Genomic DNA, 25,479 nt, shown 5'->3' with positions numbered 1-25,479 from the left:
GTTCTTTGTTTTGCCTTGAGCCCCAACTAAACCTTGATGTCAAACATGATATGATGCTTTATATTGCCTGTATTATTAGGCTGATGAAATAGCGTAACTGCTCAGTGGTCTACTATTGAAACTACTATACAATTTTGGAACTTGCTCCTTCAGTCCTTGCCAATGCAAAATTCCGTTGGCTTTAATAAGAGTTTTGCCTCAGTATACAATGTAGAAGTACATGTACAAACACAAAAAACAGGAATCCTGGTTGCAAGAACTGCTAAATGAAATGCTCAATTTCAAGAACATAGTTTCAAGAGAAGTAAAACTGATGAGGACATGCCAGGTACTGCAATAGCAAATACCAATAATACCAAAGAGGGTATAAAAAGAAAAATCTAATTTAATCAAAGAACAGAAACAACTATGGTTACGATGGCTTGCGTTTGTTTGAAGCAAAAGATATTGTATATTGTTAAAACTGGGTTTGATATAGGAGATTTTGTGATACATCAGCAGAGAATAAATTGTTTTAGTCTATTAGTGAAAATTTACATTCAATTCTAAACAAAGTAAGTTTGATTTTTTTTTAAGTTTATATCTATTACCTATATGGTCCTTGCAAATTTTGTCCATACATAAATTCAAATTTTCTTTCCTGGGTCAAAGTAACAACAGTTCGAATATTTTCTATGGCTTCAGTAGCAATCTGTAATAGAGAACATATGCTCATTAACAGAAATATAAGATCACACTGTAATTTCTAATTCTGACCTGGTAAAAAGAGCTTGGGATAAATGATATAAAAATCACAGAATTAAATTTTCAATAGTGACCAGTGAGTATTAGTGCTCACTTCTACATGGCCTGATTTTCAGAAGGTAGATGCTCAGAATTTTCTGAAAAATCAACCCTATTGAAGGTGTCCTGAATGGGATATCCAATATTACTGCTCACTTTCAAAAAATTATGGAAGATTTTCAAAGGCACAAATGGCAGTCCTATTGACTTTATGCTTTTGAAAAAACTTACCTTAAGGCCATAATAAATAGAGCGGGGTGGTATTTTCATAAGTGGCACCCAACATCTATTTAAAGGGGACTTGGCTGGTTAGTTCCCTAGATGCTTTTGAAAATCCCACCAGGAATCCATAGTTTATTACGGGAAATTATTTAATATGAACAAGACTTCTTATATCAAAGTCAAAATATAAAAATAGGTCAGATCAAAGGTCCACCTAGCCCAGTATCCTGTCTCAACGCCAGGTGCTTCAGAAGGAATGAACAAAACAGGTAATCATCAAGTGATCCATCCCCTGTTGCCCATTCCCAGCTTCTGGCGAACCGAGACTAGGGACACCATCCCTGCCCATCCTGGCTAAGAGCCACTGATGGACCTATTCTCTATGAACTTAGCTAGTTCTTTTTTGAACCCCGTTATAGTCTTGGCCTTCACAGCATTCTCTGGCAAAGGGTTCCACAGGTTGACTGTGTGTTATATGAAGAAATATTTTCTTTTGTTTTAAACCTACTGCCTACTAATTTCATTTGATGATGCTTATTTCTTGTGTTATGAGAATGAGTAAATAACACTTCCTTATTTACTTTTTCCACACCAGTCATCATATCTCCCCAACTTATCTCTTTTCCAAGCTGAAAAGTCCCAGTTTTATTAATCTCTCCTCAGATGAAAGCTGTTCCATACCTCTAATCATTTTTGTTGCCCTTTTCTGTCCTTTTCCCAATGCCAATATATGTTTTGAGATGGTATGAGCACATCTGCATGCAGTATTCAAGACGTGGGCATACCGTGGATTTATATAGAGGCAATATGATTTTTTCTGTCTTATTATCTATCCCTTTCTTAATGATTCCTAACATCCTGTTAGCTTTTTTTGTAGTATGGCATACTAATAGTTCATTTTAAATTTTAGTTAAGTTCCCATTTCCCCCCTCCTCCACCCCACACACCCTGCTGTGAAGATAGATCATACTACAAGGTAGCCTGGGAAAAAAGTAGCAGAAGTATTCAGAATTAGGAAAGAAAGTAATAAACAGGAAAGGGAATTAGCAAGAGTTAAAAGTCAAATAGTTGAGAGTGAAACCCCACAGCAACTAATTTGGCTCTGTATTTCCAGAACTCCTGCTTCTTCCACAGTTACTCCTGAACACTGAAGCTAACAATTATTTGGATGTGTGATTAATTAAAAATTACTATTATGCAGAGGAAAACTAATTTCATAAAACAAAAACTGTAATTTCTGAATAATCAGTGAGGCTAGTTTGAATTGCTTCTGTATTATGCAATCATGTAAGCAAACGTACATTTCCTTTTTAATTAAATTTATTCTTATTTAAATCTGTATAATTGCTCACTCATCAAATTAGATTATTTTAACAGCGACAAATGCTTAGTAACCCACTGAAGACTTCAGGGCTCATAAATCATAGGCCTCCTACACTAAACAAAAGATAATTGAAATGAGTGTATTTAACTTTATCCTTCAGCTGGATAAGACAATGGAGGATAAAAGCTACAGTTTAGCTGGCACATTCCCTCATTGGAGTCTTTTTTTCCTAAACCAAAGCATAATAATTGCCTAGATCAACTAGACATAACAATATGCAGTGACAAATAGTTTAACAGTAAGGGCTAGATACTGAAAGTGGTACACAACAGGCTCATATTTAAAATAACAAAATTTAGGCAGCCCAGTCCAATATCAGGCTCCTATGCAAGCAGAAACATGAAGTTCCCTTAGGGCCTACTGGAAATTTGCACCCCTTTGAAGGGCTGCTCTGAAAAGTCACTCTAAAAATGCATGAATGGAGCTTTGTCTTTCAAAGACTCCAGGTCAAATTTGCTCTGCTTAGAAGTAAATATATATATATTTTTCTATCTGCCAACCCTGTAAACTCATCTTTGGTTCTGAGTTTTCTTTCTGGTTTATGCATTTGTAAGCAGGGTCTGAATGAGCTCTCCCCTGACATCTAGTGATGAGCTGGGGAAGAGGACCCTAGGAGATGACCTTGTTTGCATGGACTCATCCTCTCTAGGTGAGCAGCAGGATAGAGTTGCTTTGCGCAAATGACCACTTTTGGCGGGTGTTGGATTGCAAGTCACTTTTTTTTTGGGTGCAGGGGTAATAAAGGCTTGTTATCCTTGTTGTGTGAATCAAGGGCTGCAGAACTGTGCTTGGCATGCCCTGATAGAGGGGTTCATCCTCAAATGAACTGCACTTGCTAAGCTGGGGGTGCCAAAGCCTAGTAGAGATGAGAGAGGGTGTGGTCAGATTTTTGTACATAGTGGTGTGGGCTCTGCCGAAGGGTCCTAGACACCATTTGACCCTCTACCTCTCCATTGTGTAATGACAGAACTGATTAAGACTCAATTGAGAGTCTTTTGCTGCAGATCAATAGAGCTGAAATCACTGAAAACCAGGTCTAAGCATTAGATCTGCTATGGGACAGTCTCTGATGAGAGAGGCTGCCCAGCTTGCACTAGCAGTGAGGCTCTCCCTACCAATAGCTGAAATCACTGAAAGATGTGTTAGGTAGGACCTCAAGACATCCTGAGCAGAGTGGCCGATGGAGTGGCATTACAAGTGGTGGTTCATTCAGGATATCAGCTGGGAAGTCTCTGAAGCTCACGACACACTTCCTCAGCTAGGAGAAGTATGTAACCCATGCCTGGTTGGTGTGGCACTTTGTGTGGCAGCTAGACCAGCTAGAGATTGATCAGCCTGCTACAGCCTTGGCTAAAACAGATGTGTCTTTTAGCTTATACAGTAGAGGTTCATGCATTAAGCACCAAAGGTCCCAGATTTGATCTCGGCTGATAATGACTGGAGTCTATGGGCATTACACATTATCACCGGTAACCTGGACTCAGCTGAGGTGCTTTGTAGTTGTAGCAAAGGTGCAGTTGAAATACACACCTCTGAATGCCTCAAGGTCAAGAATCTCCAATTAGAACTTAGTTAACAATTCTTTTGACAATGCACAAGGTAGAAAATAATGCAACAGATTTGTCTACTGGCTGCGCGTACAATGCTCTTGCGAACAAGGAAAAATTTAGGTGAAAGCCACACATGGCTAAGAAATGAATGGTTAAAACATAGGCTTGGGGTTCAAGTGAACTATGTTTTGTCGCTAGCTCTACCAGTTGCTTTTGTGACATTGGGTAAGTCACCTCAGTTCTCTGCCAGTTTTCTTTCCTGTACAATGGTGATAGTTACTTACCTCGAAGGAGTACTGTGAGACATAATGTGTTAGTTTGTAAAGTTCTTGTAAAGCCTCAGAAGGAAGTTGCTATAGAAGAGCAAAGTATTATTATTTCTTGTAAATATAAGATAGGTAGCAGAGATGACTTGAATCCTCTCAGCTATTTTTAAAAATGTCTCTGGAGGAAGGGTTAACAGATGAATATCCTTAACAAGTTTCAGTGGCAATATTCCATGAAATATTAACTGTTTGGCTATCTGACCTTGCCAGGAAACAACTCTAGAGAAATGTACGACAAAAATCCTGTCATTTAAAAAGAGATTTATCTTTTTGTTTATGTGAAAAAGCATACAGGTAACTTTGGAGAACCCATAAAAACATTTTCTGGTTGGCTTGGAAGGAGATAAAGCCGCTCTGAGCAGCTTTCCTATCAATATGACATGAAGCAAGGAAAGAGAGAAACTGTGATCAAGACTTCTTATATCCACAGCCTTTAGCTGAAGTCATCTTCTCAACTCTGTGTGATCAAAATAGGATGGTAGAAAGGGGAGCATAGAAGAGGCAGGACATAGCTAGGCTATGAAATATGCTAAGATACATGTTGACACTGACAGAAGTGCTCACAAAGGGTATTTCTACACTTTGAGCAGCTCAAGGAAACATACTAATGCTAGCTCTGATTGAGCTGCCACACTATAAATAGTGTAGCCGCAGCAGTGTCAGCAGCAGGAGGGTCTAGCTGCCTCAACTGCATGCCCGTCACAGACATTTGGCATGCATTCGGGATGGCTAGCCCCTCCCACTGCTCATACTGCCATGGCTACACTCTATTTTTAGCATGCTAGCTCAATGAGAACTAGCGCAAATATGTTTCCTCAAGCAGGGAATCACATCCCAAACTTAAAGTGTAGGCATTCCCAGAGAGCTAGCCTTTGGGTGCAAAGTTAGGATCCTCAAACTTGTAAGAGGTTAAGAACAGAGAAGTGATAGAATGGATACCCTGCTCTTAAAGGAGTTTTGGCATGAAGGGACTCCAACCTCTTTCAAGTTTTCCTTTCAAAAATTTCTTTAAACCCTTTCTTCAATTTTTATTTTCCTTTTCCACTCGGGAAAGGAAAGAATGAAAAAAGGAACTGGTGGGTGATATTAGTTACACTGTCACTATCATGCATTCTTGCTTCTTAGTTGGTGAAGATGTACATACAGTTTCACACAAATAGAGGTAATATGGAAGAAAGGGGAGATGTGTGCCAAGCTGAAGAGAGATGAAACCAAAAAAGGAAAAGATGCTAGAAAAGAAAGAAGGGAAGGACAAAAAATAAAGAAAAGAAAGAAGAAGTATGTGATCCTAAGAGCTTAGCATATTCTGGGTGTTACCACAATGTAAATAATATCAATTAATAGTAGATGTTTTCAGTTTTGAGCTCCATATCTAGCAGATACATCAACATATACAAAGAATAGAATACAACAATGCAGAGTTCCACTTCCCTAAGAAAGAATATATTCTTGATCCATTACTAAGCCCCGTTGAACATGACTGTATGGTAGAATATAAAAAGAGAGATGAACTTCACTGGAACCCACCTTTCCTGCAACTTCTAGTTCTTCTTTATCCTGTTTTGCATGTCCAGACAACATTTTCATTTCAATGATTCCTGCTATGGCAATGACTGGCACAATGGCTAAAATCAAAAGGGTCAGCTGCCAGCCATAGACAAATGATATAATAATTCCAGTTCCAAGGTTAGCTATGTTCTGGGTAATTAAAGCCAGTCTGGCACCTGTAGCCTGGAACAACAAAACCCAAATAAAACAACTGTATTCCATAATTTTGCATAAAGCAATAACATAGAAATTAGACATGAAAAATACTTTTGAGCTAGACCATATCTAGAAATCAGGATTATTCCCCAGAGTAATGATCTAGTCTAGTTCGACATGTCCCCAATGTTGGATTTTCTGCATATCCTTTGGAAGATCACTCCATCGTCTAGATCACCTTCTGCTGCTGCTGCTCCATCTCTCCCTCTAGTTTCCATATGATCACTTCAGATTCTAAATAGTAATTTATAGACTCCTCTAAAAAGGCTGAACAGGGATTTTATAAATCTCATATATTTGTATTTACAACTATAACTTCAAATCTGCCAGGAACATGTTGGAATATGCAATTGCCTAACTGATGGAGTGGGAGTTTGAACTAACCATTTTTTCATCACTTAGATCCCAGTACAGCAAAACACTTAAATACGTGTTTAACCTTTAAGCATGTGAATAGGCTCACTGAAATTACTGACTACTAAAATCCTTAAAGTCAAGCACAACCTTAAATGTTTTGCTGGCTTAGAACCTTAGATACTATGGTCATGGGTGCTACATACATACTTAATGTGATTAGACTGATAACTTTAAACAGACTCCTTGAATAAATAAATTCATAGTTAATTGGATTCGTAGGTGACATAGCACTGAACAGCAATAAGACTATAAGCACTAATAGTTCACTAGAATATTATATTGTAAATATATATCATGTTCTCTATCATTATAAAATACATTGGTGTGACATCCAAAACCTTTCAATAAATAATAGTTTTCAATTGTCACCAAAATTAGGATTGCCATAAAGCAAATATAATCCATAGTACAACATTACTATATGCCAACCCAAATATGAAAAATGCCAAAACAATGTACATTACATACTCCTTTCACTTGGGAGGCATCATTAGCAAGTCTTGTAGTTAATGCCCCAGTGCTGTTTTTAGGGTCATCAAACCAGCCGATGTCCTACAAAATGACATGAAACATGTTTACTAGGATCTGAAAAACTATAGTTTACTTTCCATAAACCACAAAATAAAACAAATGAAAAATTAGTGCTGCAAAAGATAATTGAATTCAACTTGGATTATAAGAGGAGTGTATGGAGTTCTTTAGATTTAATCAGTTTCTTAGCCCTGATTGTGTAATAAACATGGCAGAGTGCAAAGTATTTTATAACTCAAGATGTATAAATTACCTGAAGCTGTAAATGCCAGTAATTTTCATTAACAACAACAGCATTGTGTTTTCTCATGCTAACTAATTTCAGCAGGTATCATCTATGTAAATGGATTGGGCTTGATTTATTTTTGGTAATCAGGTCTGCACAGAATATTAATGTTATGAAATTTGCCACTTTGATGAGTATAGTTTGAAAGTGACACAGTCTCACTTAATGTAAAGCCTATTAAAAAGATTAACTCAGATTAATGTGGCATTTCTTCTCTGAAGTAGCTAAGACAAGCCTGTTAGGTGTTTTACCATATAATAAACTGCTGTGAAATCTACAAAACACAAGATGAGTTTGCCCTGAAAAGTCTCTGAATTTTGAATGCTGTTGACAAATCTTTGTGGAGTCTGAAAGAACATCTGTAAAATGTCTATGTAGGGCTGGAAAATTAATTAGAACATCTGTACTAAAATTTGAAAACAGCACCCTACTACATTCTGCAGAAAGGGCTAATTCATTGTATTCTTTTATCTCTCTAAAGCAATATGGGTTAATATGTTTAGGGTAGCAATTGGGTAATGATTTTAAAGCACTTTGAAAGTGATAGCTACTGAGTTAAATGGAAAAACATACTAATGCGAGATTAAGGTGATATACTTAAACACCAGAAAAGTCAGAAAATGTAAAAGTTAAATTTTCATAGGAACATTATTTCATTCACATTACATATTAATTAATTGAAAACATAAATTCCTGATCCTGAATCACTTGAAGCACATGCATAACTTTAGTAATATGATTGCACTATTTACAAGATGTGGTCCACTTGTGTAATGATTACAGTTGGAAGGAAATTTTCAGTCAAATAGTAAGTTCACCAAAAAGTGCAGTTACAATATGGGTAAGTAACCAGTTTTTTTCAGGGTGATGGACACTATTCACTAATACAAGTCAAATTCATTGAATAGTTTCAACTGAATAAATAATGTCAAACAAACCATTTCATTTTGAAATGTCATTTTGAAACCGTGTTTGAAAGGTTTTGTTCAACCTGAATGAAAATTCAGTTTTGGCCAGAAAAATCAGTTATTCATTCAGCTCTAGTAATAATGAGGATGATCTAAACTTACTGTGAGAAGCTTAACTTTTATATTTCCTGACTTTTTTGTTTAAAAGTATATAGCCCTTTTCTTGTATAGAACAAACATTAGCTTTACATTGTTTCTTTGCTTTTTAAAAAAAAAAATTATAAAAAGAGATAAAAATAAACTGCCTATGCAAGTTACAATTTAATATGGTCCAAGGTAGCTCTTGAAGTTCACTGCACATTCAGATGAGTGGGGTGCTGTGGAAGGAGCTTGCTGAAGGGGATGAGGAAGGGGTGGAGTTCTATCTGGTTGGAGATACACTTCTGCAAGGCTGGGCTTAAAAGGAAGCAACTATCAGAAAAAGCAACAGATGAAGGTGGCAGCACAGAAAAAAGATCTTTAGGTCCAAATTTTGGCTGCCTTTGAGCAGATGCATTAGAGTTGGGAGAGCTTACAGGAAATCCCTTACCTCGAGTACATCTGTGTTCAAAGCTGTCACAAAGCTGCAGGCAGTGCCTTAAGAACACAAAGGGTACAACTAGCAGAACCACACAATCAAAAAGGGCTTGCATGGCAGATAAAGGGCCTAGGCAGGGTCCTTCTCCTTGCTGCTCATTGGCTAGCAACTGGAGGCTGGTACAGTGGGAGTGCATGCTTTCTGTTTTTAAAAGGTGCTGTAAGTCCTGCTGCTCAGCGTGCTATCACCAGTATCTCTAGATAGCATTAGGCCTCCTGCTATTCTGTGAATGGATACGATGACTTCTGTAATATGGGAAGTTCCATAGGATTTCTCCATTTATTGGGCCTAACTTTTAAGAAGGCCTTGACTCAGTCTCTACTTTTGTGAGTGCAGTCAGATGTGTCAATTTTATCATCTGTGACAATAATTAATTGTGGATCCTAATATGTAAGTGCATTTATCTGGAGGTGCAAAACTTCATACTTAGAACAAGAGTCGGAATTTCAGAATCAGGTTCCTAGAGTGCACACTATGCTCTGAGTAGAGTGACCAGATGTCCCGATTTTATAGGGACAGTCCCAATATTTGGGGCTTTGTCTTATATAGGTGCCTACTACCCCACACCTCTTGTCCTGAGTTTTCATAGTTGCTATCTGTTCATCCTAGCTCTGTCACGCAGTTAAGCCATGTCAACATTCAAAAGCTGCTCTGATTTAACTAAATAAGCCAGCCTCCTTGTGCAGACACTCTTAAATTGGTTCAAAAGTGCCTCATATGACTTGAGATAAAATCAATGTAAGTCTTTCTTAAACTGATTTGAGTGTCCACAAAAGGAGATTGCACTTAATTATTTAAATCAGTTTCTAAAACTAATTTAAATAAATCAGGGCAGTTGTTTGTGTAGACAAGGTCATAGTATGACTTGAAACTTTACAGTATTTTAAAAACCTAAACAAACAAGGATATATAAAACTCTGGAAAGCTAAATACATATTAATCTTACCTGTCTAAGCATTGCTTTAAATGCCATGAATCGAAGCCTCATTGTAAGGATCTCTCCAGCTTTGCCAAACGTGAAACCCTTTGAGAATAAACAGAGTGGTTATTACATAATTACAACTATTTTGACGTTATCAGATAAGCACATGAATATCTGTATCTACATAGGCAAAAACATATTGTATAGATTACACAATATTTTAGCTATAAACAATTAAAAAAACTTTTAAAAGACAGTTGCTACTTTTGAGAGATAGCAGATTTAGAGCACAGGGATTGAAGTCCTTCATTTCTAAATAAAAAGTGTAAAGCAAAGGCACATTTTCCTACATTGCTCCACTAATGTGCTTCAGGGAGCAATTTTCTATCACAACTACATGGGTCAGTGACTTTAAGGTAAAAGGCTCAGGGTGAAATCCTGGTCCATTGAAGTCAATGTCAAAGTTCCCATCGACTTCAGTGGAGTCAGGATTTCACTCTCAGTGCTCCATTACAAGTCACTTAAGCCATCTAGTCCTAACACATCAACAGTGCTTCAGCACTTGGTAATAAGCTAAACTTATTTTTAGTCACAAGCATGAATCAGTGTAATGTCATAGGAAGTAGGTGATAAATGGGACCATGACAATGAAAATGATGAGGAAACATGTTATTGACACTTTTTCTGTCATGACATTAACTTTTGTCAGTAGCATTATTGTTATAATTTTGCTTATTACCACACTTTCTACAACTGCAGCTGGGAAACAGCTCTACAAATCTACTGCAAATAGTTGTTCTCAGAATCTACTGAATACATTTCTACAGCGGAGAAATTTTATACTATTTCAATATAAAACCTGGACACAACTATATATTAGTTCCTCTATATGATATAAAGCAAAATTACTATGGCACTTTTATATTGAACAAATTTATTTTTCTAGTTTTAATTGTTGGAAACTATACAGTAATTAAGTAAAAAAATTACCACAGTTATGTGACTTTAAAAAAAAGTAACTGGACACATTTAAATGTACATCTTAGCATGCATACTGTGTAAACATCTTATGAAATGGATACATCTTTGTATTAATTTCTTCTCACTAGTTTGGGAGTGCCATATCAAAATACACTTCTACCATTCATGTTAATTTATAACATCATCCCCAAATTTATAAAAATGATAACTTCTATTACACACATATAGTTAAATTTTCAAGACTCAGGCTCTATGTTGCATCCATATATAAAGAGACATTTATATAAACAAAATGGGCAATTGCACCAACAGATACCTGCTTGTGCATGCAAATACATATTTTATAAACATACACATGATTACATGTGTGCAGATACTTTGTAGGTGACACTTCAGCATCACATTTTGAAAATGTAACCCATTCTCTGTTTAAAAAAAAATGTCGATTAAGGGCCAAATTTCAAAATGCCATCTCTTTATTTACACCCATATAATTTCTACTGTGGTTGCAGTCAAATACTCCAATCAGGACTGGGGACCCATTATGCTAGGCACTGTACAAATACCAAGGGAGAGTTCCTGTCCCAAAAAGTTTAGAATCTAAGGCCTTCCTCATGCAAGTTGTTCTTTGTGGGGAGACCCCTGAATCTGCACACAACCCCATTGACTTCAATTAGCACTCAAGGTGGGCAAAGAGGTCTGCCTTTGCAATCCATACTAATGGATCCGGGACTAAGAAAGTAAACAATTTAGGAATGGTGAGATTTTCAAGACGTACACTTTTTATATATATTTGTCATGGGATGCATAGACGCCATGCAGGCTTGGCAACCAAGGGGTTAATGTAGGAACTGCCAGCCAGTGCTGTTTGGGAGCCTCAGAGCAGCTGGGAAAATAAAAGATGAAAAGCAGAGGGACCAGCAGGTCAGAGCATGAGGGTTCTATCACTAAGCTGGTGAGAAGCTGCCCCAGAGTTAGGGCCGGCTCCAGGCACCAGCGAACAAAGCAGGTGCTTGGGGCGGCCAATGGGAAGGGACATCACATCTGGGTCTTTGGCGGCGGGTCCCTCAGTCCCTCTCAGAGTGAAGGACCTGCTGCCAAATTGCCGCCGAGGAATGAAGCGGTGCGGTCAAGCAGCCGCCGAGGTGCCGCCGATCGTGGCTTTTTTTAAAATTTAATTTATTTTTTTTCTTTGCTGCTTGGGACAGCAAAAAAGCCTGAGCTTGCCCTGCCCAGACTGATGATGACCCAGAGAAGGGATGACCAGAGCCACAGACTGCAGAAGCCGACCGAACCAAGGGGGGTAGGAAGCTCAGGACACAGCAGGAAGACTTGTGGCAGAATGAGGGCCCTGAACTGGAACCCAGTGGAGTGGGTGGGCCTGGCTTCCTCTACCTATCCCTTAAGAGCCAAAGGAGTTTCAGGCCCCTTGAGGGTGAGGGCCAGATAATCCCTGCCAAACATAAAGGCAAGCTCAGTGGGGCAGAAATTAATGCCCTTGCCTCCAGAACAGGACTATAAAGACTCAGACAAGAAAGGGAGACTGACCACCCCTGTAATCTGAGCAGACTCTTCACAGTGCCCTATCTGACCAAAGGGGGGCACTGACATGCTGGGGTGCCAGCTCACAACATTAAATACATTTTAATAGATACAAGTTCATATCACCTATGCAAGGCTGTGACAGGGTGCTGGCTAAGGAGCCCTGAGCCAGGCCTCTGTCATGCCAGCTCTAATCAAGAAAGAGGATTAGGAGCTGGCTGAGTAAGCCCAAGCCTGATTGGCAGAGGGGGAACAGCTGCTGGCCTCATTAGCCGGGGCTACATAAATGCTAGCAGGAAAGAAGCAAGAGGGAGAAGGAAAGGGTTGGGTTAGGAGAGCTCATCTCTGTTGTCTGCATGAGTTACCAGTTCTGGGGGCTGTGACACTGAAGCTGTAGCTAGAAGGGGGTGGGAAAGTAAACTGTAAAGAGCACAGCTGATTGCACCAATGTAGAGGGCTCTGGCTGGTTTGTGGGTGCAGCAGGGGCGGAAGCCAGTGGGGCCCAGCTGCACCTTCTTACAAAGGCCACCCCTCAACCTCTCCTTTCTTGCAGGTGTCACAGAAGAGTGGGACTTGAGATTGGATTTGGAAAAAAGGGAGCAGAGGCCCTGCAGATCCTTTTAGAAAAATCACTGCATGTGTAAGGTGCAGCCTGGAAGAAGGTGCAATGGTGGACAAGTGATTTGACAAAGCTGGTAGCAGTGATGGAAGTCTATGTTGCACCTGAATAAAGATGTTTGTGCAAATCAGTTATACACACTCACACAGTTGTCTGACTTGTACATGAAAATGGTAGTTTCCAGAAAAAATATGTGATTCTGCATGTGGGAAAATGGGTGTGTGCACAATTTTGCATGCGGAAGTTTAGAGAGTATTTTTGAAAATCTGGCCAAAAGAATTTAACTCATTACAAACAGGAAAGCATCCTGTGGTGGAAAAAAAAGTATTGTAAAGTAATGTAATATTGTTAGATTAATATCTGAGGAATTTACCTCTATATAGTCTTAAATCAATTGCACAATATAACCTTCTCCACATGCACTTTAAGTCCACTTGGTACTGGAAGTGTACTATCAATTATTTTTCTCCCTTGTTATGTGATTCAAATACACTGAATGCTTAATATCTTTAGATCTAGTTTCTAAAACAATGTGAACAATTATATTAAGGGCAAAATAATAAAACTTACCTGAAGAAAAAAAGTAACCAAAGAAATGATCCCAAGTGCTAAAAATAGCAGTGAATACAAGTTGGACTTGTTTCTTACAACGGTCTTGTCTGGGTCTGCAAAAACCTATTAAAGAGAATTCAAAGTTCATTTTATTTAACTAAATTATGTACAAATCTTCCCATATTACATTGCTGTATTTACACATACCCATAGTGGGCTTGAACTAGGGGTACTGGGGGTGTGACAGCGCCCTCTGACTTGAAGTAGTAATAACAACCAAATATATGGTTTCTGCTTTCAGCACCCCCCACTATAAAAATTGTTCCAACGTCCCTGTATACCCATGTACAATCTAAATATATGTATTAAACGTGATTAAAGGGATAACAAGTAAATTTGATATTGGACCAAGATTTTTTTCTTAGCTGTTTGCAAATTTCATCTAATTCTTTAGATTTCTTCCAAATGAACTATTTACTGCTACTTTCTAAAATAACCACTCAGAATCAGCAACCCTCCATTAACAAACAATGGGTGAAAGTGACATCTGCACAAGGTCCTTGCACCACTTAACTCATTAACATAATATTCTTTTTGTCACTGTCTAAGACCCCTTTGATTCTTTATATCTTAAAGGTGAAACTGGTAGGAGAGCAATGTGGAAATTATTATGAATACAATTTATTAAACTTGTGTGGATATGTGAATTTATTAAGATAATGCTCTTAAGGATAAACCATCTGTGTAATTTGAATTTTTTTTTCAGTTCTTCTATATTAATAATGACCAAAAAACAAACAAACAAACAACAACAAAACAGGGCTTAAACGGTGCATAAACCTTGTTTGGGCACTTTGCACAGTGATGAATTTCACCATACATGCATTTGTGGCTTAGACATAACTTTCTATAAGTTTCCAGGCATTTATTAAACTCAACTGTGAATTAACAAAATGAGTTAAATTCTGAACAATACCTTAGCAGTATCCTTTTATGCCCCACAGATACCTTACTGAAAACTATTAACCTAGTTTTTAAATATAGTTCTCCTTTCGTAGCATGTATTTTCTGCATTTTTCTCTTGGTGTTTTTTTTTAAAATTATTTAAGATAGATGGAAACTTAAGTGTAAGTGGGACTCAAAGTCAAAGTTAAAAGTGGGTGATAGTTTATTGCATATTTTGTATGAACTTACCGCTATAATTTCTGAAAATATTATTGCAAATGCAGGTTGTAAAGCTCCATTGATAATTGCAGCAAAAGTTCCAACTACAAAGTAAGGCCATTCAGTTTTGTTTAGCTTCATAACTTTCAGAAATGAAACTGGAGGCACATTTTCATCCTAGAATATATGAATCTCATTAGAACAATTATGTAACACATCAAGGTGTGGGGAAGAGGGCAGGTGGATAGTCAATTACATACTCCCAGCTTCCATTCCTGGGTACCAAAAACTATTTGCTTTTTAATAACACAACTCATGAATTATATGCAGTAATTCTGTCTGTTACTCAGTACACAATATTAATACCTGAAATAAGAGACAGAAAAAGATAAATGTGTTATTAGAACATGCGTATATTAATTCTGACAATCATATTTTGAAACTTATCCTGCAGGTCTTACACACAAAATTCCTATTGTCTTCAGCGAGGTTGCAGAGATAAAAGGTGCAGGGTTAGGACCACTTTATTTGTTTTTGCTAGTACATTTGATGGTATTAGGTGGATCTGACTTGATTATTCATTATGAACAATTTGTTTATATTATCCACAACTAGATCATCATTTTTACTAATGTTTATTATGCAAACAAGTCAGCCTACAGATCGCAAAGTGTTTGTAGCAATTATATGATATTCAGAATTTATGAGGTGAACTGTGTGAATGATTACATGGTTTTGTTTCTGCTCCATGACTATTTGATATAACCTATATAGACTGCTTCATGGCATTCTGTTTCATAATTTAGTCAATTTATTTTCATGAGCTATGGACCTAAATTCTTTCCATAAAGCCTCAGTTTGTTTGTATAAATGTTCATGTTTAGCAAAGCCAAAGAAGTTATGAATATGACCAGATCAAAATGTGATTCAGAATTTACATACTTGTTCCAAATATTTTGCCCCCCACATCCACTCAGGTCTCTCAGTACTTCTGTAGACTAACTCGTTAACAAGCATCCTTATTTGTTTTTACCATATTATCAGATTTTGATCCAGTCTTTGTATGCCATGTTTGCACACAATATTAACATTTATTGTTACTTTCCCTTAAGCAAGAGTTTCCCTCTTCTCCTATCTCAGACTGAGTGAACTCTCTGCAAACTTGGCATTTTCTTATGCATTAGATGGGAAAATCACTTCTACCTGAATATTACTGTCCCACTAAGGAAACAAAGGATACTAGATGCAGCATAATAAAAAAAATATTTCCAGCAAAGACACATACAGGTTGAACAGTTTTCACATCAAGGCTATCATCCTGTATTTCTGACTTCTTGGTGCTTTTTCGAGTCAATCTCCTTCTCAAGCCATTTCCTATTGATTCTTTCAGTGCCACTTTGGTGGTGTTTTCAGCTTCTTCTTCTGACTGAACTTCAGTTCCTATTGTCTGAAATGGGGCACAATAGCATGCTAAGAAAATAATTTATTAATATAATATCTTGAACTTCCAAATGATTAAACTCAAGAGTAGCCAAAACCACTATTAACTAAATGGAATAATGATCAGCTCTGAATGATATATGGTAATCTAGTGGTGATAAAACAGATTAACTGTATTTCTGAAGATCCTCTCTGGGCTCATAGTCTGATCTGCCATTCTGACTCAGGTTGAGTAGAATCTAACCCCTCAAGAATGAAATAAGACAATTTGTTGAATAAAGTGCTGTTTATTGAGCTTGTTTCTTGTTTGCATTGAGTTCCATTGCATTGTTCTCTTAGGCTTTGTCTATATTGGAACTTCGTTGGAAAACTTTTGTCATTTAGGTGTGGTTAAAAAAACACACGCTGAATGACAAAAGTTTTACTGACGAAAAGCATCAGTGTGAACAGCGCTTTGTTGGCAGGAAGTTTTTTATTGGCAGGAGAGCTTTCTCCTGCCGACGAACAGCAGCTACGCTGAACACCTTTTAGCAGCACGGCTGTAGCAGTACAGCGGTGTCACTAAAAGTGAGGTAGTGTAGACAAAGCCTGTAGTATAAAGGAGACTTTAAAATGGGTGTAAACCAGTTACACCCATGTTAAGATCATTTCCATTGTCAGAGTGGTGTAGAACAGTCTCAATGTAAATGAGAATCAGGCTCATTGTGAGTAAAGTTGGCAGAAGTGAGTTCTCAGTGAGCATATTTCCAAATACTGAAGAAGGGAAGCAAAATCTCCCAACTACTGCGGAACTCTGTGAAAATTCTGGACTTAAGAGATAAAGAGGATGACGAAGATGGACCAGATTTAAAAGAAATTTCTGGAGCCAGATTCACCAGAGGCATGGGTAAGTTCAATAGATGGATAAGGATTCAGAGTATCTATCAGAGCTAGAACTGGACACAATTTGTTTTTACTTTTCCTCATTTAATTTTCGTTATCTCTAATCCAATATTCTTAGGACTTTTGGCCTAAAAAATTCCCTTACTCATTTCCATTTATTTGCACTGATCCTGTGCATATTTTTTGAGCTTTCCCAGTTCCGCAATTTAGAGCTCTTCTGTCTCAAGCAACACTTCCTACTCTTTCCTCTACAGTTTCATTGTTGACAAAATGTTGTGAGGTTGGGGCTCTGATTGATAAAATCAAATATAAAATCAGCAACACAGAACATGATGAAACTTAGAAGACAGGTTACAGGAAAATTACCTGCATGTTAACAAGTTTGCAGTAAATTCCATTTCTTTTCATCAGTTCATGATGGGTCCCTTGTTCTGTGATGACTCCATCTTCAAATGCAGCTATAAGATCTGCATTTCGGACTGTAGACAAACGATGAGCTATTACAATTGTGGTGCGACCTTCTCTAGCCTAGAAATGGCACAAAAGTAGATTTAATGACTACATGTACATATAGATTTTTCATCTTCAGTGTAGAGCCAGTTGAAATATTTTGACTGAAATTTTCCCATTGTAAATTGTGGCTTTGTCAAATTTCAATTTTCTGAATAGGTGAACTGAAACAAAAGCAGTTTAAACATTTCAAAATTATTTTGTTTCAAATGTAGATCAGAAACAATCTTGTTTCAATATTTCAAAATATTCCTTTTTGATCAAAAATATCTAAACTTTTTGTATCAACATTGCCAATTCAAAACACATTTTGGAATTTTTATGTTTCAACTTTTTGTTCCAATTCAAAACAGAAAGTAATTTTGAAATGTTGAGGTTTCCAGGGAAAGGAAAACCTGCATTTTCCTAAAGCTCTACTTCAAAGCACTTTACGAACATTAACTAAATGAATTCTAAAGTCCTGATTTTGCAACCCTTACTCAAGCTAAGTAAAAGCTACATCTGTAATTCTCTAAAATTTTCTCTATAAAGTTACTTCCATCACCCACCTGATTTTGGAGTTGTCTTATTTTCACAAATTATATGTCAAATGCCTGAGTTAGCTGGTTTAAAAATCAGATGAGAGAAGGTTTTAAATGTCAATTTTAACACTAAATTCTGTACTAAACTGATACAAGCATCTTATAGTCCAGCTAGAGGCTCCAAGCTATGTGTAATTCAGTTTCAATTCTTCACTGAAAATCAATATACTTCCAGTTTGACTGTTTATTACGTTCCTTTCTGAAGAGACACTGAAGGTGCCAATAGTAACATGTGGTCTGTGCTGAGAAGAACAGCACCTAGATCTGACAACTTAATATTGTTACATAATTTTAAGGATTGAAACAATCTTTTACTCCCAATCAAGGATTAGCTTGTTTTAGCTGTATGTGAAGAGAATACTGTTGCTCTGATGTTGAAATCCACTCCCAACCACAAATTAAGGATTGGAGGAGTTAGTATTTTATGAAAAAAGAATATGACACTGATAACCTGACAATTTCAAGGTATCTAAGAAGACTCCTGTAAGTTAGAAGCAAACCCTAACAGAAGATAATTAAGTATAAGTACAAAAGAGCCAGATGGTTCTCTCTGCAAGAGCAGAAACTATAAACTGAGCAGATCTTTGAGGGAGACTGAAAAGAGGAGTCCCCCTTCTCTAGACCTGAGTCTGGAGTTGAGCAACAGCTAGCTGAGGGGTCTGGAAACCTCAGCGGTCCCCTGGCAGTCTGCATGGCAGGTCTTCCCCAGAGTTCTAGGACCTGTAGGCTCCCAATTCCATGACAGTGAAAGTAGAAGTCTGAGAACCCAAAGGATTTCTAGACTCCAGCCTTTTGGACTGCCGAGCTCCCAACTCCATGGCAGGGAGCATGGAAGCCCTCCCATGGCAGGACTGCCCAGGCAGGGGCCAAGGACCCTGGAAGCCCAGGCTTCTGGCCCCAGAGCAGCCTGTATGGAATATCATCAAAAAATGTACAATCAGATGTATTGATGCAAGGCGCTCTGTTAAGATTTGTGGGGATCCAGATTCACAGTTTGGACAAGTGAATGCTCTCCAAACAATGTGCCTCCATCAACCGAATCACTTCTAGGAGGAGTTATGAGCTGGAAGAGAGGTTCCTGACTGTGCACGCTGGGAAAAGGCTTCAGGAGCAGAGACACCATGTGAATATTGGAGAATTTGGATAAAATTCTAAATTTCAAAAGGGCTCAGTTTTGCCTCTAAGGCACAGACCTGCATTGGTAGGATAGAGTAGAGCTACGTTGCTCCAGGAGCAGCACTGGGAGGTATCCTGACTCATAGAGGCACATGATGAATATCAAGAGCATGATTATTGCGCTAGCAATTTAGGGGATCACATAATTCTTATCCTGTCAGACACACCCTCAATCCAGCTTAATCAAGTAGGGGACCGATGGGGATTCAATTTCTATTGTAGCTGATGGCATTTACTCCATGAACGCCTGGCTCATGGCAAATCTTTCAGAGGTAAATTATAACGCTCTCTCCCATATGCCTCACACAACAGCAGATCCTGCTCTGAAAAATCTTCAGTGTCTCAAAGAGGAGATGCAGATGTCTGGATAGACCAGGAGTCACACTGTTATATGTGCCACAAAAGGCATGTGATAGAATCCTGGATTGCATAATATTGCCAAGAAGCACAGAGTGCGACTGATCAAGGGCTGGGTGTACATATATCCGGTCCAAATCATCAGCTAGACAAATGTTTCCCAGCCTACCCCAGTCCCTGTGGCAGACACACCAGAAAGACCAGACAGAGGCTGATGGAACCTCATTTTGGAAGTATGTACTGTACATACAGTCATGCTTACCCATAAAGTAATATGAATACTCACATAATGAGACCGAGAAAGGATGGGGAAAGAAGTCTCAAGGATGTGGTTGCTACTGGTTGAGTAATAAGTTGAACTATATTGTAAACATGGGCACATGCACAATACAGACAACAAAGAATACAGGATAGGCAAAGATCCGTGTAGCCAACTGCCTTAAAAAATTAGGGTAAAATTTTAAAAAATGTCGAAGTGATGAAGTAAATGTAACCTTTAGTGAAGCCATTTAGCTAAATATATTGCTGGTGAGTTGGAATTTCAAATTGTGTTTTTAAATGTATTTATTTTAAAAGCATTTCAGTATACCCTCAAGTCAATGGCAAATAAATATAAATTATATATAAATTAAAATTTACTCAGAAAGTTTAGCTCACACCTGCTTATGCAAAATTTGAAAAGTTTAAAGATTTTTGTTTTAAAATTATACAGACCTTATCCAGTGCTGTTTGCACAACTGATTCACTTTCAGTGTCCAAAGCTGAAGTTGCCTCATCGAGCAGAAGAATCTTGGGATTGCGAACCAGAGCTCGTGCAATAGCTATTCTCTGTTTCTGACCTCCACTCAGTTGTGCCCCTCTTTCTCCCACCATGGTTTCAAACTTCTGCAAAGGTATTGATAGGTTTTCAGATCTCTCAATGATATATTTATTTTAACATGTAATACTAATAAAAGACAGTGTAAAGACAGAGATGTGCTCAATCTGCAATGCCCACAAAATCTTTTTCTTTTACCAAAGCACAGCCAAGGAGACTGTATCATAAGCAGGTCATATGATTTTATCTTCCTATTTTTTGTGTTTGCAGGATTCTGATATTTTTCAGTCTAAAGCAGGGGTCCTCAGACTTCATTCCACTGCGACCCTCTTCTGAGAACAAAAATTACTACATGACTCCAGGAGTGGGGACTGAAGCCTGAGCCTGCCCGAGCCCTGGTGTGTGTGTGTGTGTGTGTGTGTGTGTGTGTGTGTGTGTGTGTGGAGAGAGAGAGAGAGAGAGAGAGAGAGAGAGAGAGAGAGAGAAAGCTGAAGCCCAAGGGATTTAGCCCCAGACAAGGGGCCTGTAAACTGAGCCCTGCCACCCAGGGCTGAAGCTCTCTCGCTTTGGCTTCAGCCCTGGGCAGTGGGATTTAGGTTTCGACCCTGGGCCCAGCAAGTCTAAGCCAACCCTGGTAACCCCATTAAAACAGGGTTGCAACCCACTTTGGGGTCCTGACTCACAGTTTGATAACTGCTGGTCTAAACCATCTCTGCAAAGTATTCATCAAACCATGACTTGCAGATTTAAAATTACTTTGATTCTATCATCTTTCAAGCAAGATGTGAAAAAGCCCTGGCAAGGTTGGAATTGGCAATTATGGATTTAGCTCACTCTAACTTCTGAGTTATGGAAACTCCTCTTAAGGAGCTATTCGGTATTAGAAGGTTTAATAGAGAGGAATTTGACAACAGAGTTGACTTGCTTACATGAGGCAGTTTCATGATAAAGTCGTAGGCATTGGCTTCCTTGACAGCTTTTTCAATCTCTTCCATAGTGACATCTTCACGGCCATAGCGGATGTTTTCTGCAATAGTAGTAGCGAATAGCACAGGTTCCTGATTCACCACACCAATAATCTCCCTCAGATATCTTAAATTTAGTGTCTTAATATCCTGCCCATCAATAGTAATCTAAATGTAAAGAAAATTAAAACATGGATGTAAGTGTCCCAATCAAGGATACACACTCCTCCAAAATTACCTATATTATTTAGGAAGACATTTGTATTTTGCCATCTAAACATCAGCAGTCAGGCCACTGCTAAACATTACAGTAATTTGATATATAAAGCATCCAGCTCAGTTCAGATGTCTTACCATGCCCTTCTCTGGATCATAAAATCTCTGGATCAGTTGAACAGTTGTACTTTTCCCACAGCCACTGCTACCAACCAAGGCTACTGTCTGGCCACAATTAACCTTCAGATTCAAGCCTTTCAATATCTACATAAGACAATAATAATGAAAAAAATTAACAAAAACATAATGGGTCAATTTCTGCTCTTCCTTACATCATATAAATCTGGAGAAAGTCCAGTGACTTCAATGGAATTTCTCCACATTTTCAGCAGAACTTGGTTCAATATCAGTACATTGCACAATATAGTTGCTATTTACACCAGGGCTCACTTTGCGTTTTCTGCTGAACCATTGCCACATATACATACTACATTCTGTCTTTATGTAGTAGCATCCTCATTTATTAGCCACACCCTTTTTATGAGCATTTACCATGCAACCTGGAGGGTGAACTAATTGCAGTAGAATCAAAATATGATGAATGCAGACATATCAAAACATGTTTATTTTGTTGTGATGCAAAAGCCTCTTTTTTGCCTTGAATTCCCTACAGTTGTACTCATTCATATTGGAATTTTTACACTTGTCTATAGTGGCAAAATTGATAGCCATAATTTACCCTGATGGAGAATTATGACGATAAAAGTTGGTAGTGTAGATGTGGCCAAAGTCTTGACCAACGCTAGGGAAATTTTGCAATAATTTCTTATCATTACTAATATTGCTCTACTACTGATGGCAAAGTTGGGATCCATTATGTAGATGGGATGCTAGCATCTTATGTACAATGTTAATTAGCCCTGTTCTGAACATTTCTAGATAATACATTGCTTAAAATGCCAGCAGCTCTTATACAGTTGGGTTCCCAACTTTGCTGTCACCTGTGAATCTGAACAAGTGCTCGTAATGGTGGCAAATCTTTGAAAATGTCCCAAATGTAGATAAAGCTTCAGTGCATGCCAACACTAGGGGACTTTACAGAAAAATACTCACCAATGAAGAGATGCTTTTTGGAGGATTCCCTAATGAAGACATGACCTTTGAGTGGAGTTTCTTCACTTTAGTAAAGTTTCCCTTTACTATAAACAGGTTTTCTTGTACTAATCCCTTTTGAATGCAGCATTTCACAGCTAAAGTTGGTGTGAAGTGCTGCATTCCATGGGGATTTAATCTTTCCTACCTCCTCTGCTCAACCAGAGAGGCAGAGCAGGGAAGATGCCATTAAACTCTGTGGTGGAAGAGGAAAAGAAGAATCCCTTCCCAGGCTTTCAGTTTTACAGTACTGCCCTACTCCTGACTGGAAATGGAATCCTGGTCTACACAGAAGGGCCCTTGTAGCTGTCAGCACTAGCTACCCAACTTCAGGGAATTAAGAGAGCTCTTGAAAACGTATGCTGAGATGAAGATATGGAGATCTGCCACTTGGGCATTTTCATGTTACACTGAAAAACAATTTTAGTACTTTTTTAGGGGGGAAATAGAAGCTAATAATGCTTAATTATAAGAGAGCTCCTCTGTAATGCCATAGGAAGGAAGTAATTAAATTTAACAGAGACTGCCATTACCTAATGAAGATATATTGTATTTAAACACATTTTAACAGACTTGTACCATGGATACTTGTGGAGGTCTTTATACCTCCACAAGTCATTCTTACTGGGCTAAAATAAATATTTTTTCTCGATATAAATATATTAGCAGATGAGATTGGGTTTATAATAGCAACAGATCCTTTAACTTTTGTGCAAAGCCACTCTGGATCTGTTTTCACTAGGAAAACTATGTAATTTCTTAACTTAAGTTAGCTAGCCTGAGGTAAAATCCTAGCGAAAACAAGGCAGTTTGTGGTTTTCACGCAAGTTAGCAGTACAAACTAAAGAGGGAGGCTTTTGCTAACTCCACCTTTTGAAAATGTATTTATAGTGATGTTTCCCTGTCACTAAATGATCAATTTATCTTTAATTTGGAATGTATGTGATCTTCATTTCCAGTACCTTTACATCTTGCCTAGATGGATAATTGAAGTAAACATTGCGGAATTCCAAATTCCCTCTAATGTTGTCTGGTTTGTAGCCAGCCTCTGAAAAACTGTCAATTTGAGGTTCCTAGGTAGAACAAAACACCAAACAGAAATGAAAAGGAAGAAAAGAGTAAATTTGATCATGTTTCCTAATGACATTCTCATTACATTATGCCATCTGCTAAAAGTCTTAGAATAGACCGTAATTATTTAGCGATATTAAGTGTAATTTTTTTGGTGGCTTGGGTGAAATCAACAATTACACTGGCAGGTGAGGCTTCCAACCCATGTCACCAGTATTACCTGTTTTGTCTCTTCATTACTCTGCTCCTTAGCTACATATGCAATAGTGGGGAGATAACTTTGAAAAAAAAGAACCAATAAAAACTTTTGTTTGAATTTAGTAGACAGCATTGGAGATTGAGTTCCTCTATTTATCCACAGGACAGCTGCAGCACAGCTGGCAGCAATCTTTATCACATGGCCTCACCCTAACCTGGATGGATCACCTCTAGGAAGTTAAGGCCTTGTCTACACTGCCACTTTACAGCACTGAAACTTTCTTGCTTAAGGGTGTGAAAAAATATGGCAGTGTAGACATATGCCTCTTCCATGCTTCAGCCATCATTCCAGAGGCAGGGCCGGCTCCAGGCACCAGTGCAACAAGCAGGTGCTTGGGGCGGCCAACGGAAAGGGGTGTGCTCTTCAGCAGCAATTCGGCAGCGAGTCCCTCAGTCCCTCTCGGAGGGAAGGACCTGCTGCTGAATTGCCGCCGAAGAATGAAGCAGTGGCAGAAGAGCTGTTGCCGAAGTGCTGCTGATCGCGGTTTTTTTTTTTTTTTTTGGTGGTGCCGCATGGGGGTGGCAAAAATGCTGGAGCTGGCCCTGTCCAAAGGACAGGCTTCCATGCTCATGACGCTCGTTAAAAAAATAACGTGTTAATTAAATTTGTAACTGAACTCCTTGGGGGAGAATTGTATGTCTCCTGCTCTGTTTTACCCACACTCTGCCATATATTTCATGTTATAGCAGTCTCAGATGATAACCCAGCACATGTTGTTCGTTTTAAGAACACTTTCACTGCAAATTTGGCAAAATGCAAAGAAGATACCAATGTGAAATTTCTAAAGATAGCTACAGCACTCGACCCAAGCTTCAAGAATCTGAAGTTCCTTCCAAAATCTGAGAGGGACAGGGTGTGAAACATGCTTTCAGAAGTCTTAAAAGAGCAAAGCTCTGATGCAGAAACTACAGAACCCATACCACCAAAAAAGATAATCAACCTTCTGTTGGTGTCATCTGACTCAGATGATGAAAATGAACATGCATTGGTCCACACTGCTTTGAATCGTTATCGAGCAGAATCCATCATCAGCATGGACGCATGTCCTCTGGAATGGTGGTTGAAGATGAAGGGACATATGAATCTTTAGCACATCTGGCACATAAATATCTTGCGACACCAGCTACAATAGTGCCATGCAAACACTTGTTCTCACTTTCAGGTGATATTGTAAACAAGAAGCAGGTAGCATTATCTTCTGCAAATGTAAACCAACTTGTTTGTCTGAACAAGAAGTAGGACTGATTGGACTTGAAGGCTCTAAAGTTTGACATTGTTTTATTTTTGAATGTAGGGGTTTTTTGTACATAAGTCTACATTTGTAAGTTCAACTTTCATTATAAAGAGATTGCACTATAGTACTTGTATTAGGTGAACTGAAAAATACTATTTCTTTTGTTTTTTACAGTGCAAATATTTGTAATAAAAATAAATATAAAGTGAGCACTGTACACTTCGTATTCTG

General features: G+C 38.2%; 1 protein-coding gene across 3 annotated transcripts in view; it reads right to left on the bottom strand.

Moving 5' to 3' along the window:
* Window positions 1–25,479, bottom strand: part of ABCB1 (ATP binding cassette subfamily B member 1) — an 82,416-nt gene that overhangs the window by 20,298 nt on the left and 36,639 nt on the right. For 2 of the 3 annotated variants that reach the window (XM_045004931.1, XM_045004933.1), the window contains 12 exons: window positions 23,647–23,757; window positions 21,671–21,796; window positions 21,281–21,484; window positions 20,249–20,419; window positions 17,277–17,438; window positions 15,874–16,035; window positions 14,619–14,765; window positions 13,443–13,547; window positions 9,755–9,832; window positions 6,915–6,998; window positions 5,793–5,996; window positions 591–691 (listed from right to left, as the gene is read on the bottom strand). In XM_045004931.1, the coding sequence (XP_044860866.1) occupies window positions 591–691; window positions 5,793–5,996; window positions 6,915–6,998; window positions 9,755–9,832; window positions 13,443–13,547; window positions 14,619–14,765; window positions 15,874–16,035; window positions 17,277–17,438; window positions 20,249–20,419; window positions 21,281–21,484; window positions 21,671–21,796; window positions 23,647–23,757 (1,655 nt within the window). The remainder of the gene's footprint in view (window positions 1–590; window positions 692–5,792; window positions 5,997–6,914; window positions 6,999–9,754; window positions 9,833–13,442; window positions 13,548–14,618; window positions 14,766–15,873; window positions 16,036–17,276; window positions 17,439–20,248; window positions 20,420–21,280; window positions 21,485–21,670; window positions 21,797–23,646; window positions 23,758–25,479) is intronic. The other variant, XM_045004932.1, reaches the window with a different exon arrangement.

This window comes from Mauremys mutica, chromosome 2 (genome assembly GCF_020497125.1).
Source record: "Mauremys mutica isolate MM-2020 ecotype Southern chromosome 2, ASM2049712v1, whole genome shotgun sequence".
Lineage (NCBI taxonomy): Eukaryota > Metazoa > Chordata > Testudines > Geoemydidae > Mauremys > Mauremys mutica.
This window is presented reverse-complemented; position numbering and strand designations above follow the sequence as displayed.